Here is a 15,839-nt window from a genome sequence, read left to right as displayed (position 1 = left end):
GAAAAGGATATTGCTGTGATCTGGTACAGCCTAAAGAGCGTGCTATAAAGGATCGTCTCTTTGCTTGTAAGAATTCTAGTACCAAATGGGCTTTCTGCTGAGTAACCAAGCCTTTAACTTCTATGTTTATATAAAAGGAATGAAAATACCCACAATAAATGTTTACCACAACCTGTGTCCACCAAACAGGAGGTGAAACACAGATTATACAACATGCATTTGGGAGTTAAATGACCCAGATTTACCATGAGACGATAAGGATCAGAATAAGCATGCTTGCTCTCAGAAGAGCCTTGAGCACATACCACTAATGCACATATTACTAACCGATCTTAGACGCTGAGCTTATTTGGCTCTTAATTCTAACCTGGAATGTTTCACAGAGGGTTCTCCATTCCAGTATCACCCCAAATTCCTTTAAAAAGTCTTTAGAGACGTGACTGTCACCATGGAAACAGAGCATCCCATGCCCTCTTCCCTCATGTGTCCGTGAGGGGAGTGCATCAGATCGTCGGTCTCCAAGGTCCTTTCCAGTACTAAAATGTGATTCTTTGGAGAAAACTTTTAGCACCAAGTATGATTAAATATTTTAAACAGTGGATTTAGCTTAAAATTTGTTTTTAAATTCATTCACGAATCTTCTTGAAATGGACCCTGAGGCCCAGAGGGGGCCTATGATGGCTGTGGGTCCAGATGCTGGTGGGCGAGGATGGACACCCTCCCAGGAGCAGCTGGCAGTGGGTTTTGCATGTCTGCTTCTTGTCCGTGTTTTAAATGCCCCTCTCACCTGCTGGTTTGGTTTGCCATTTTCCATTGTGCCACTGTTTTCTTTCTCTCCCACCTTTTCTCTCCATGCAGATAAGTTTCTTTGCTTCACTTCTCCCAAGACTCCTTCATCAAGCTGGATGTCTCCCCTCTCTGAACTCTGCATCTGTCTGTTCTCCAGCCGACCCTGGCTCTTTCTCATAGCATCTGCTAGGGCCAGGACACACTGTGCTTCCTATTGTACAGAAGCTCTTCGTTTCAGTGTAAAATAAACACTGTGTAAGCTGTTTCTGTTTGCTATTCTTTTTACTTATTTATTGACATTTTAGTTTCAACACCGAATAAAGCTACAAATCTGCTTTGTGCATATGAGGGTGAATTTTCTTTTCTTTTTTTTTTTTTTTGAGAGGTTTTTGCTATAGGTTTTTGTGCGCTCGCCAGACAGACAGAGACATAGAGACAGAAAGCGAGAAATCACCCCCCAGGGGGGATGGTCACGCCACAATCCCTTCTCCTCCATTCTCCTCTCGGGATCTTGGGCACGCACGCACACGCACCCGGCGTGAGTTGTAAGCCACCAGGTCCGGGACGCAAACCGCGGTTGACTACGTGGGAGTCCAGCGACATAGCCATTACGCTAACTGCTGGTTCCCTATGAGGGTGAATTTTTGACTGCTGCTTTTTTCCCCTCCTTTTTTTATTTTTTTTTTTATTATCATTGTTCCTTAATATCAAGAGTTTCTAAAGCAGTAGTTTCTTGTGGAACTATTAAAAAACACCTATGCCTGCATCCTTCTTGGAGTTTTTGGTTTCCAAAGGTTTGTGCAAGGCCCAGGCATGCGGTTTTTGTTTTGTTTTGTTTTTTAAAAGAATCGTGATGATCCTGGAGTCAGGGTTGAGACATTACTTGCACAGGGGACATTGCTTACTGGGAGTTAGAAGATCTGGCTCGAGCAGTGTTTACTCTGCCGGAGATCTAGTTTGGGGTGTGGTGGCCCCTCAGGGCCGATATGTAGGAAGGACATGGCGAAGTAATGAAGGGCTTCTGAATGGCTTCATAGCTGTCCCACACGGTCAGGACTTCCCATCCCGGGAACGTTGCAGGAGGACTTGAACTCAAGCATGTGCACTGCCGTTACCATTCACCATCACTTCACAGCACAAAGAGGGGCTCAAGTTTTCATTCTTACTCGGCCACCCTCATTGTGATCACAAAAATGACATTGTAGGTTTTCTAAATATGATTACCATGTTTAAGTTGTGATTTATTTTCCTGCTCTTAAGCACATGGTATATTCTTTAAGAGGAAGTGTATGTATTTCATGCTTGGTAGCTATTTTTTCATGTGTAGACTTTTTTTTTTTTTTTTTTTTTTTGTAAGTTTGCTATAGGTTATGTGCACTCATAGGGGGCAAAGAGGGAGAAAGAGAAAACACCACCCAGAGGGGCTGGCCATGCTGCATTCCCTTCTTATTCTCTTGGGATTTCAGGTGTGCACGCATGCACACACACACACACACACACACACACACCTGTGTCTGGTGTGCTTTTCAAGCCACTGGGTCCAGGACTTGAACCATGCAGCCAGCCATGTGAGAGCCAGTGTCATAACCTCCACACCCCCTGCCGACCTGGACATTTTATAAATATAGCCATGAAAGTGGATTTCTTTTTCTACAAAAAAGTAGTTGGTAGAAATTGTTCAGAATATAGTTGTTTTATTTGGGCTTCACTATTTCACTTCACAAGCAACTGATTTTTTTTAATATATTGCAAAATTAGAATTTTAAAATGACATCGACTTTTGTTTCTTAATTCCCTCCGTTTCTCCTTCCTCAACAACCTGGCTATATTTCTCCTGTATTTTAAATGAAGGTGCTCTTCATCTGTTTCGTGTATAGTTTTTGTTAACCGAAAAGGGTTCATATTCTACTGCACTCAAATAAATGTGGACAAACCTAAAATAGTGTCAGTTATAGAGACTTCAGAGCAGAGAAATAACATCATTTTTTATAAGCAGATTGTGAATTAAAGTATTTTAATAGTGGGACAGTAGACTTTCAAAAAAAAAAAAATTAGAATCCAGGGCCAGTAGGTGGTTAAGGGTGCTGGACTCCCACATGGCCGACTGTGGTTCGGGTCCTGAATCTGGCGGCTTGCCTTCTCACTTTCTCTCTCCCCACAACCCCCAGTCAAATTAAAATTAATAAATAAAGTTAAATAATTTTTTTAAAAAAAATTAGAATCCAAATGATGTCTCTCACTTGAGGGTATAAAGACATCTGTAATTTCATGTGTTTCTTTCCCTGGGGCTCCCTGGTCTGCTTTTGTCCCTGGTTCCTGCTTTGTGCCTTTTTGAAACTTGGAGGCATGGATGTGTGCCTTCTCTGAGTAATCCTGCTTCCTACCATAGACAAAATGATAGGTCTGCAAGTGCCGCTGAGCAGATGTTCAGCTAATTCTGGAAGCACATCTGTTTTTTAGAAACCCTTAAGGAGACATTCACTCTTTCTCGAAGTGTATTCTGTAAGGGGAAGTGGGAAACCAGTGGACTGGGAAGCCAGGTCTGGAGTAGCCCCAGGTATGCATGTGCACAAGAGGATAAACGGCAAGTTGAGTTTATAAAGAAACTATCCGAGCTCGGCCTCCTAGAGCAGAAAGCCAGGTCTTAGCCGCAGCTACTGCAAGAGCCTCTGATGGACCGAACCAAAAACATTGTTGAATCTGGGCCCATCTGGGAGTCCATGTGGAAGAAGGGGAAAAGTACTTCCCAACGAGTTCCTGCTCTCAGGCTTTCCAGGCTCACCAGGTCCTCGGCAGCTGAGCAGGTCCAGAGGAGACTGGTGGGGACCACTGCCATCTCCCCTGAGTTCCCACTGTCTGGCTTCCCTAGACTTTCTCCAAAGTTCTTCCCTTCCACCTTGGCCAAATGCTGACTCAGCAAACTGCGATCGCCAGCCCTCCGTGGCGGCTGTCCTCGTGGTGATAATGTGATTGCAGCAGTGGGGTTACATTTTGCACCCCATGTGTATGCCACATATAAGACACTGTGGAGAGTGGCAGGAGTGTCCCAGAGATGAGCAGGAAGCCCTGGCCTCGATGAGCTGGTCCTCCTGCAGGCAGAGAGAGGAGTGCAGCGAGTCCAGGTGGACAGGGTGTGCAGAGCCAGCCTCGGAGAGGGCAGCCCTGACAGAGCTTTGTGGAGGAGGTGACATTTGACTAGGGTTTTGAATATTCAGAAAATTTGGATGAGCAAAAAGGACAAGGCATCAAATGTTCCAGGCTAGAAACAAAACATGGCATCCCCTTCTCTTACCATTTACAAGAGAGAAAGTTGACCAGAGAGTTGCTCACTGTCCAGCCAGAGCTGGGGGCTGCAGACAGCACGTTTCCCCAGGGATAGGGTTGTTAGCTGGTCAGGACCACTAGGTAGAATCTCTGGGTCCAGGTTGTCACTGTCATCCAAAGCAGTCATGTCATTGTTTGGTGTCACTGGGTCATCAGATCCTCGTGGTCCGCCTCCTTGCCGTGTGACCAGATTGCCCATCAGTGTGTGACCTTGATCACACAGGCCTTGGTGCAGATGTTTGAACGCCACCTTCTTCAGAAAGTAAGCAGATACACTTTAAATCGGTGTCAAACGAAGACACATGCTTGTTCATTTGCTATTTGAGTGGGACAGGAGGTCAGGATGTGTACCCTGAGTCAGGGTGACTGGGGAAAGGACAGGGAGCTTGACTGTTGTAAATCAGCAGGAGCTGTAGCCTCCACCTGGGTTGATCTGGCAGGGGCGGAGGCATCTGTGCGGGACTGGAGAGGCCAGATGGGCAGAAGGGACAGGTTGAGGTTTCACCTCGGCTCTCCAGCAAGGGGTAGGTGAAGTGCCAGACTCCCCTCCATCCTGACCTCCGTTCCCAACGAGGTGATTTTAGTGAGGTATAAGAGAACATTCACTCACTCTCCTCTTGGTATCCTGTACTCGCCTTCCCTCCCTTTCCCACCAAAAGAGATACTCTGGCCCTTCCTAAATGCCAGACCTTTTACCATCCACCCTTTCTGGGCATGGGACAGATGACCGTGGGGTAAGGGAAAGCTGCCCAGCAAGAGACCAGCTGCTACCTGCCGAGGTATCTCTGTGTTCTCTGTCTGTTAACTCCCTCTTACCACATCTGGCTAACCCTTCTCCCTCTGCCTCCTCTTTTCTGCTAACCTGCTTGCTGACCTATCCAGACCAACTCTACCAGCAACTCGAGCAAAACCGCCGCCTGACTAATGAACTAAAGCTGGCCCTGAACGAGGATTAAACTTAAGTGTGAAACAGCTGGGGCTGAATTCTAGGAATGGAGCCCATGTGCAGGAAGTCTAAGACCGTCCCACCTCCAGCTAACAGGGCTGAAACCGTTGCTTTGTACAGAAAAGCAAATGCAAAGAATTCAGCCGAAAGGCTGGCCTTGCCTGCATTTTCCTCTATACATACCTGGAATAATTAACTTCCTTTCATCCCAAAACAGCTTTTATGGTAAAATACATAATATCACGTATATGGGTGAATATTTATAACTGTCAGTTTAGCATACCTCTTTGCAATAACAGGTTCTCTCATTTGAATGGATACATAATGAGGACCAAAAATGTTTTCTATTTCCCACAGACAACTGTGAGTCCCACTGTCAGTGCATATTATAGAGAGAGATATATTCCTATTACACATTCCTACTCCTGACCTAACATCTGGTGTAGTGTTTGAAATATGATTAAATGTACTTATGCTTGGGCAAAATAGCTTTTGAAAACAGGAGCTCATGTCAGAAGCCCCCGGTTGTCTGAAAGGTATGCTTCATTCTGCCTAACGGTGCTGTTGGAATCTGGAGAGAATGCCATGCAAATAATAAATAAGACACTGTAAAAATAGGAGGAGAATGTCCTAATGAAGTGTGCATGAACACGTTGATCATTTTTTTAAATGAGCAACAGAAATAAAGCATTTTCAAAGTTGTCAGAAAACCTCGTTATGTCATCTTGTCTGTGAGACTGTGTGACCACACAGCACCCAGACCTTAACTGCCTGTACCTCGGAAATGTCTGCTGTTATTAACTTCTGCCGTTTGTGTAATAGCGCTGTAAGCTGTATTTGGTTTTTACCTCTCCCCATTCCCATGGCACCTGATTGGTGACCCTTCACCAAACCCCACGTGAGTTTTGTCCTGAGTGGCTTGTTGGTGAAGGCGCACCTGACCGTACCGAGGACCCGCTGTGTGTGTGGTTCCTGTGGGTCAGAGCTGCCTTTCTCTGTGTAGGTCCTGGTCTGGAAATGAGTGATGTCTTACAGCATGCCTAGTTCTAATCACCTCCCTGTGTTTGTGACTGTTTGACCAAATGTACACCCCCTACCCCCGTTTGTGTCCTAATCACAGCTATTCATGACTTAATTTTCTAATCCCACCACAGAGAAAGTGGCTCATGCCAAAGAAGAGAACCTTAGTATGCATCAGATGCTGGATCAGACTTTACTGGAGTTAAACAACATGTGAAAACCTCCTTAGCTGCGGCCACATTCTTTCATTTTGTTTTCGTTGTTTGTTTTGTTTTGGAACACCTGCTTACCATGAAACCCCCTCAAATGCATTTTTTATTTACTTTTCCCACTGTCACAGACACATCCACAAAATACCTGCTAGGTCGAGGGCTGGGAAGAAAACACACACACACACACACACACACACAGGCAAGCCCATGGCAGGGCAGTGGTGGTTTCAGTGTGCCATTTCCCAGGGTGATGTTGCCACACTCAGTAGAGCGTTTAGCGGCCCTGTACGCTCAGTTGTGTAGGAGTACTCACTGAAGCAGAACGACTCCACTCAGAGTGCCAACAACAGTGAACGGGAAAATCAACGTTGGGAGCACAATCAGGTGTGGATCGGTGCTACTTTAGATAAAAGATCCCCCTGTGGTCTTTTGTTCAATGTTGTACAATTTATAATTCTGTCCAACACTAATTTATTTTATCTTGAGTTTTACTATAAGATGAGATTATGGGTCTCATCTGCCTGAAGTCACTAAAGCCAAGGGTTTGTAAGCCACGCTGCTCTTCTAAGACTTCCTTCTTCCCTTTCTAGTCAGCACACGTGCAGCTTACTCCAATTCTAGGGCAGCATTCCATGTGGGTTCCACCCGCATCGCTCCACGTTAAAATGAGAGATTTAGGCACTACATGCAACTGGTAAAGAAAACATGTTCTTAAGAGTCATGACTATATGTAAACGTTGTAGAAGGATATGGAATAAAATGCACATTGTAGGACGTTTTCTAAATTTGGTGGTCCTGTTGTTTGTTTGTGTTTTGACTTTGTGAACTTTAGATGGTGGAATTGTCCTACCTTCCCTCACAAATGGTTTCTTATAATGATATCCCAGAGCCCAGGAAAGCTGGGTTTCTTATGCGTCACCGTCTCAGAAGCACTGAAAGCAGTGTCATTTTGATCTATTCAAGGTAAAACCAAGCAAGAAAGGCCTTTTTTAGTAGTTTTACTGGTTTGGGGATTCTTTTCCTCCAATATAATTACATTTTTAGCGATAGCATGTATGTATGTGTGTGTGTGCATACACATACATACACACATGCTATATATATCTATATATGTACACATGTGTGCATAACATACATATATCCATCAACAAATGGTGAGTTAATGTACCATTCTGTTGTCGACCCTCAGCAGTGATTCTACTTAAGTACCGCTTTAACAGATCTTTGGGACTTCCCACATTCTAATTCATGCGAGTTCTCAGTGCCGACACGTCTCTGCTTTCTCAGACTGGGAGACTGCAAATATCCTGAACCACTTCTCTAGCTCTCGAACATTTGTAGGCCAACAAAAACAGATCACAAGCAGTGTTGGTTGGCTTAACTCATGCTGCAGGGAGCAAAAGGGATGTTCTCCTAAAAAGCAAACAGGGACCAGCAGTTGATGTAATGACTGTCACTCCCATGTGGCTGACCATGGTTCGAGTCCTGGACCTGGTAGCTTAAAGTCATGCCAGGTGCATGTGCTTGCATGCCCAAGATCCCGAGTGGGAAATGGAGGTGAAGGGATTGCGGTGTAGCCATCTACTCTGGGGGGTGATTTCTCGCTCTCTGTCTCTCTGTCTCTGTCTTTCTGGCAAGTGCACGTGCCCTATAGCAAAAACCTCTAAAAAAATAAATAAATAAATAAAGGCAAACAGTAGAATGGGGACAAATGAAAACTGATTTAGGTGCAGTTATAATACGTTCACTCAGAAGTATTAAGTAGGAGGCTGGTCTTCCATGGCTCTTCATTAAGTATCTCCTCTCTACAGAAAGATGCATCTCATAAAGCAAGGAGAGAACCTAAGTCGCCTGGAGGCCTGGCTTCTAAACCCCACTTGCTAAAGGCAAATAAATGCTCTGTGTCTCAGCCTTCCCTCAGTTTCACCACCCCTAGGCCACGCCTGCAGGTCCTTAGCAAGAATAAGGCCCCACTGCTTCATGCCGGTCATGGAAACCTTTCCTGAACCCAGCACTCTTTCACTTTGGGAGCCCATCAAGGCTAATCAGACTGCACCTCATGTGTCAGATCCCTAAATCTTGACTTGCTCCATCTGTAAAATGGGGATGAGATTAGCACCTAGCACAAGGGTTATTGTTGTGGGAATTGAATGTATAACCCATGCAATGTTCAAGGGGACTTCAAAAAGCTCACAGAAAAATAGAATTAAAGTATGGTGATTTTGATACCCCCCAAAAAAGAAAAAAAATAGAGCTCCATGGGCTTTTGTGATGCATTTTCTATGAGCTTTTTGAAGACCTCACACGAGCAGCACCATGCCAGCCACCTAGGGCATATTTGATAAATGCCACTGTTGCCACTATTCCCAACTGCCACGTGTGCTCTAGAGACCCCACAGAATGCATTTACTGTTCGTCTTCTTGAAGTTAGATGAACACCAACTTGATCTAAAGGATGATATGTAAGCATAATCTCGGGCTAGCAGGTGGTTATGGTGCTGGACTCCCACATGACCGACTGCAGTTCATCCCTGTCCCAGTGGCTTGAAAATCATGCCAGGGGTGTGTGTGTGTGTGGGGGGGGGTGCCCAGAATCCCAAGAGTAGAATGGAGAGGAAGGGATTGCACTGTAGCCAGCTCCCCTGGGAGATGATTTCTCACCTTTCCCTTTCTCTGGAGAGCACATGTGCCCTATGACAAAAACCTTTAAAAAAAAAAAAAAAAAAACTCAGATGTCACTTATATATTATAAAATCTTAATCCCCTTTCAAGTGATATTTAAGCTTCACCTCAGTCCTCATTCTACTAACAGACTCCAAGAGGCACATAAACCTTGTAGTCCCCTAGCTCTCAAGCACTGGGGTTGGGCTTCAAACTCTGGCTTGTATGAGTCCAAAGCTCTGTTTGGATTCTTCTCTTGTTTCAGACTTTTTACAGCAGAAGAAAAATCAACTCCTAGGGCCAGCCTCTTTGCCTGGAGGTTAAGGGAGCTGGCAACCATGTGATTCAAATGCTGACTGCAGATTGAAAATCTCACTGGGCACATATACATGCCTGCCCCAAATCCCAACAGGATGGAGAAATGGAGAAGGAATTGCAGTGTGACCATGCCTCCCCCCTCCTCTCCCCTTTTCCCTCCTGTCCCTTTCTGGTAAGTGCACATGCCCCCTGACCAAAAGAAAGAAAGGAAGGAAAGCACCTACTGGATGTAGATGAAACAGCAAGTATAGATAGGAGAGGAGGCAACTGAGAAGATGTAGCCTGAGTCTCCTGCTGAGCAGCTGACATGGCCACAGTTAAGTGGTTTGACATCTGCCTCTCTGGGTTCCGGGGATCAGACAGGATCAATTATGAAGTGTCATGCCAATTTGAGGAACGGTTACCTAATCGTTCAGATTAATATAAACGGGAAAACGCCTTTCTCCACGCGGTGCACGCCTTGGGTCTGACCAGTGTGATAACTGCTGAACACGCCACCCTACGAGGTCAGGGTAAAGTGATAAGTACTCTGATGTGGGAAGGCCAGGTTGGAGATCTCTCAGTGAGCAGCTAGAAAAGTTGCCCTGTTCAGAGCACAACATTGGGGAACTCCACTCAGAACAAGTACAGGGAACAACATAACCATCTTCCAAAACCGTTATGAATTTATGACAAGAGTTCTACCATTGGCTACTGAGAGGGAAAAAAAGTGCCTTGTGAATAGATTCCAACCCTTCCGAAACTGGTATTGAAGAGAACAGTTCCCCTACTAATTGTGCCTAGAGATGTCATTAACAGAAAGAATCCAATTTTTATGGATAATTGTATCCTCCAAAATTCAATACTTAGAGCCTTGTTTTTGTTTTGTTTTTATCTCTCTGGGGAAATTTTTTTTTTTTTTACTTGAGCAAATATTTGCGTGTGTGTTAACCATTTTTTCAACTCATCAACACTATCTGTACACGTAATTTTATAAAAATCTATAGTCAGATGTATATACCAGAAAAAGAAGTCTGAACTCTTCAATCAAAACAAAAAGACTAGGGGTGCTCGGGGAGCCATCATTTCTAGAATTGGAGACGGGGGTTAGGAAAGAAATTAACAAATGTCGAACTGTACAAAAGTGTTCTTTCCATCATGTATACTTTTTGACATTGAGGGTTTTCAGAGCCGCATTCCTCTAACAGATGTCATAAATTCTGTGTGTCAAACAATGAATGAAGCTATGTTGAGGGTTCACGAATATGAATGTAACTTTTGCCAAATGTTTGACAAATGGGCATTGACCCAGAGGATAAGGCTGGTTCCTGCTGCCTGTGAGAATTTGATTTCCGTTTGTTGCCAAGGCCACGGAGAACAAAGAGCTGAGTCAGGCCTGATCAGGGCCTGCCAAGGCTGATGCCCTCCACTTACGTGCTGATTCAGAACTGGAAGGAGCTTTGTGATTGTGAGGCCAGAGGGAAACGAGACCTAGGGAGGTAAAGTGGCTTGCGCAGGGTTATTCGGCCGGTTGAGTTGAATTTCCATCGAGGCACGGCGTGTAGTGTGGGGCCTGGAAATACTCACGTGTGATCACGGGTTACTGTTACCACTTGGCCAGCAGTTTCTTCTTCCTTAGAGGTGGTAATCTTGCCTCCTCCCATGCTGGCGCACTTCCCTCCTATGGGCTGAGCACTAAATGAGGCGATGGTGTGCAGTGCGGTTCCTCCAGTCCGTTTTCTGTTCCTTAGCCCCGAGCCTTTTTCCGCCTGCGTGGCGTCCTTAGGGAAAGTGATAGCAGTGTTTTTCTTTTGAAATGAAATTCCCCAGCCCCAATGCCCTGGAAGCCATTCATTGTATGACCACAGAACCCCACACATAAAAAACAAAATACATTTGTTGACTGGACACATGGCCCAGAAACAAAGCTCAAGCTAACAGTTCCCAAGTCGTCCAGCATCTGTGCACAGGAGCTGAAGAAAGCATCCAAGTAACAGATTCAGATTTCACTTGTAAGCAGAGCACTGGCCCTTGAACGTAATTCTGTTAGCCCATCATCTAACAGCGTTTGGATTTGTCTCTGAGTGGAGGTGGATGGAGCACAGAATGCTGCTTGCAGGCTTGGCATAGCAGTGGATGTAAATGAAGGCAGTTCAGCCCTCATTCCTTCTCCCTGAGCTGCCAGGCAGGACCTGTGGGAACCACTGCCTGCAGAGGAAAGCCAGTGGTGGGAAAGGTAAACAGTCCTATGTATGTGTGAGAGTCACCCTCTCCATGCTGCCTGGGTGCTGACTGGGTAGTGGGTAAGGCTGGAGCAATGTAGAGGTGGCTCCTCTGCGTGAATTCTGCGTGGTGATGGGGGCAGCAAGATCAGTGCTTTATGATGGTCAGTCCTGGTCTGTGTGTGTGTGTGTGTGTGTGTGTGTGTGTGTGTGTTTTCTCAGACCCATGTACTTGCCCAAGAGACACACAGAGGAAAAGTAAGAAACCACCCCCTGGGGGAATAGCCACACCACAATCTTTTCTCCTTTTAAGCATGCACACACATACACCCGGTGTGTTTTTCAAGCTGCCAGGTCTGGAACTCGAGCCATGGTCAGCCATGAGTGATCCTGCCACCTTAACCTCACACCATCTGCTGACCCATCATTTGTTACATTCTGCTATTTATGTTTGGTTTTACCATACCTTTGCTTTAGAAGAAAGAATGGAGTGTGCATAAATAATTACACGAACTCTTGGAGACTGTAAAATCAGCTTTCTCCTCCACCAGGGAGGTCTGGAAGAAGCCTTTGATTTGTGAGAAAAGTAAATGGATGAAAATTACCATAATGCTTCTTCCCTGGGACGATGTCTCAGTGCTGTTCCCTATAGTCCTTGGAGAAGACAGTCACCTGATCCTCTTGGGTTGCCAGACTTCAGAAGCCAGGGCAGGTATGGAGCTTTCCTTATGGGTTAGGATCCCTGAGTGTCTCTAGATAACCCATTTGCCATCTAATAAAGATGGGAAGTGGCTAATTTTTAAGAGAAAAAGTGGTTTCCCTGCTGTGCTAATCTGAACTGCTGGGTTTTGCTTTTCTAGTTTGGGTTCCAACCCAAGAAACAAACTATTGTGGATGATTAGGTGTGGGTGAAAGAGACTCTGCCCTGAAGAATTAATAAAATTTGTGTAACAACAGTAGAGGTGTGTTGTGTATATAAAGGGATATGCAAATTTATTGAAACAATTTGCAAGTTCAAATGAAAAGCTGTTTGCCACATTTGGATACCAAGTTGCAAGGTAAATCATAATGTACCTGTCAAGTGAAAGTCCCCATCTACTGCGTACATTTTGAGTTTTTTTTTGTACAAAGCATTATGTAGATAGAGAAAATCTATAAAGGAAGAAAAGACCACCCATAATTTCACCACAACAACTTGAAAACAATAACTTACTTTCCATGTGTCTTGCCTGTGTGTGTGTGTGTAAGACTTTCCATTCAAAACTATATTTTATTCCAAAAATGTTGCATAAGCACCCTCCTGTTGGAAACCTAGCCTTCGTGATACCATTGTATGATATTCCACCTGGTTAATGTGCCATACCTTTTTCTTCTTTTTTTAATTATCAGAGGGCACATGCACTCATCAGAGTGAGAGCGACAGGGCGAACCTCAGTGGGGTGTGGTCACACTGCAGTCTTTCTTTCCTCCATTTCCCCATTCCGTCAAGATTTGGGGCTCACACACACACACACGCTCCTGGCATGTTTTTCAAATCAGTGGGACCTAGACTCAAACCACGGTCAGCCTGGTGAGATCTGGTTCCCTCTTCCCAGGTCTTAACTGCTGCTCTATACGGCTAGCCCTTTTAGTTTTGATCATTTGGGTTATTTCAGATTCTTTGCTTTTATAACTAGGACTCATTTTTTGGATATTTTCTGATTCAGAGAAAATAAATGCACACGCTTAAAAAATACTTCTTTTAAGTGCAGACATTTAATTTTTTAAGACATGTTTTTGCTATAGGACACGTGCACCCACCAAGAAGACACAGACAGAAAGCAAGAAATCACCCCCCAGGGGGGATGGCCATGCCATAATCCCTTCTCCTCCATGATCCCCACAGGATCGTGGGCATGCATACACATGTGCCCAGCATGAGTTTAAGTCACCGGGTCCGAGACTCAAACCGCAGTCAACTACATGGGACTTCAGCAGCATAGCCATTACTCTAACTGCTGGTCCCTAGACAGGGTCTTTCTATGCTGCCCAGGCCAGCCTTGAGCTCGCCATCCTGCCTCAGCCTCCCAAGCCTCTGGAACTATAGCACACAACCACATCCAGCCTGTAGGTTGGATCAAGACCTGAGTTTGGGCCCCCCACACACAATGTCCCGGCCTTGGAGCAGAGGGCTTTGCAGCACATGCCATCAGAGCTGGAACTTGACAGCTCCTATTTCATTTCCAGACTTCGGGTTCTTAAAAAAGGAACGAAACAAAGCACTTTCCAAATTGGACAGGTAGAGGCCTTCAGGCAACCTAGCTCTACCTGTCCTCTGTTCTCCCCCCCCCCACTACACCCCAATGAAACACGGACTTGAACTTTACAGCATGGGTGCACCACAGCCACCCACTCTTTCTCATACCCCTTGTCTGGACCCAGAGTAGATAAAAGTGAATAAACGGGTGTGAACTCAGAGGCCCTGCGCAGAGGCACTTCCTTCAGCTTAGGGAAGACCCTTCCTTACTGGATAAAGAACAGAAGAAGAGGCAGCAAACAGCCATGAAGGAGACGTGGCCTGCTGTGCTCGGGAGGCAGCAGGATGGGGGGGGTAGGATCCCCAGCGTTGAAACAGGATCAGAATTTGAAATCACTGCTGCTGTTACTGGTTGTGGGACTTGAAGCCGCTCAGCTTCTCTGTGATCATTTCCCTATCTGCAAAATGGGGACAATGACAGAAGCACCCATATCATCCAGGTCGGGACAGGGTACCACACGGAGTCTGGCTGAGGGCCTGGCCCCGTCAGCTCTCTGCAGTGGTCGGCTGCTGTGCCGAGTCGCTCGCACACAGCAGAGTCCTGCAGGTCTGGATCAGCTCTCGGCGGCCCTCCCCAGCCCCTTCCTGCTCACCTGCGAGCCTCCACGTCATGCTCTTTCTCCTTCGCGCCGTCACTGATGTTTGTTTCATCAGGATGCTTCATGGGGATGGGCTGGGCTCATGGCCAGTTAGGCTGATAGCCCGGTTGGATGTTCCCCCTGAAATCACAAGGGAGCAAGGCTTTATCAGGGCGCCCTCTGAGCCCCCCCAGACCAGCACTGCTGTACAAAGAGTGGCTTTTGTCCAGGGGGAAGAGAAAGGGCCTGAGTAGATGCCAAATGGCCAGCCATCACCAGCTCTCTAAGGAGGCACCTCCCCCAGAGCCACCCAGAAGAAATGCCCAGGTCCTGTGTCCACTGAGGCATGATGGGGCTCCCTGGGGACATCTCAGTGACACTACAAGACAGGGCTCACCTGCTTGTTGGTCTCGCTCATTGGAAAGTTACCTAAGGCACTTGAATGAAAGTTGAGTTCACACAAAATAATGTCCCAGTCCTCCTCCGGTGAGATCCTTAGCATCCACGGAGCTGCTCTTCCACTCCCTTGTCAAGCTCGCAGCTCTTGCCTGTGCCTCTAGTCTGCACAAGGGGTGGACAGGAGGAGGCAGGAGCTCGAGCTGTTAGCTGTGGGTTTTGCCTAGAGAGGGTTTCGGGGGTGGAGCAGGACACAGGAGCCCAGCCAGCTCCCTGAGTAAAAGCCAAGCATCTGCTCTGTGCTGCTGAGTCTGGCTGCCAGGGCACCCGACACCAGGGACATCTTTCCTTTCACACGCTATTGTCCTGAAGCTTCAATTACATTCTTGACTGAGAGCCCAGGAGTGGGGACAGCAGGCCCTCCAGAAATCCTCTGCACCATGACATGCCGTTGTTGTCCCCCGGCCTCCCTAGTGATGATGTACACGACTCATCTTCCCAGGGAAGGGGTCACCACCATCCCCAGAGAGCTTGCTGAGCCTCCCTCAGCCCCAGATCCAGCATGTAAATGCAGCCAGGAGGTCAGCTCACTACTCAGTTGAGCGGGGTCATCCTACGGAGGTTTGTAACTGAATGCATCAGCAAAAGCTGGATACCCAGAAGGATGAGAAAACATGACAGAATTCTATACTTCGTATTACAAAAAACAGCATCAACAGGTCATTATCAGATAAATGTGAATTTCCTTAGTCTTATTTTGTAGTTTAGTGATACTTTATCTCGAGTTACAAAAGCCTTTAGTGCAACAGCTATGTTTTTTAAGAATGTATTTAATTATTTATTCATTTATTTATTTTAATTTTGACCAGAGAGAGACACGGAAAGAGAGGGAAAGTGAGAAAGCAAGCCACCAGGTCTAGGACTCGAACCACATGGCAGTGTCCAGCACCTTAACTTCTTTTTTTTTTTTTTGGAGAGATTTTCACTGTAGGGCGCGTGCGCTCGCCAGACAGACAGAGAGAGACATAGAGACAGAAAGCGAGAAATCACCCCCCAGGGGAGATGGTCACGCCGCAATCCCTTCTCCTCCATTCTCCT

General features: G+C 46.0%; 1 protein-coding gene and 1 long non-coding RNA gene across 2 annotated transcripts in view; one reads left to right on the top strand and one right to left on the bottom strand.

Annotated features, from left to right (window-relative positions):
* TPM1 (tropomyosin 1) overlaps nt 1–7,076 on the top strand; it is a gene marked incomplete at its 5' end in the record, with an annotated part of 23,777 nt that extends 16,701 nt beyond the window's left edge. Inside the window, 1 exon segment of the mRNA XM_014593336.1 lies at nt 6,214–7,076. Coding sequence (XP_014448822.1) covers nt 6,214–6,296 — 83 coding nt within the window.
* Nucleotides 7,077–10,270: 3,194 nt separating this feature from the next.
* LOC102488025 (uncharacterized) overlaps nt 10,271–15,839 on the bottom strand; it is a 7,604-nt gene continuing 2,035 nt past the window's right edge. Inside the window, exons 2-3 of the long non-coding RNA XR_333517.1 lie at nt 14,361–14,486; nt 10,271–11,030 (exon numbers count right to left, since the gene is read on the bottom strand). This is a non-coding gene — a long non-coding RNA (uncharacterized LOC102488025). The remainder of the gene's footprint in view (nt 11,031–14,360; nt 14,487–15,839) is intronic.

Source organism: Tupaia chinensis, unplaced genomic scaffold (genome assembly GCF_000334495.1).
Source record: "Tupaia chinensis unplaced genomic scaffold, TupChi_1.0 Scaffold000063_1, whole genome shotgun sequence".
Lineage (NCBI taxonomy): Eukaryota > Metazoa > Chordata > Mammalia > Scandentia > Tupaiidae > Tupaia > Tupaia belangeri.
Note: the sequence above shows the minus strand (reverse complement) of the source record. Positions and strands in the feature narration are given on the sequence as shown.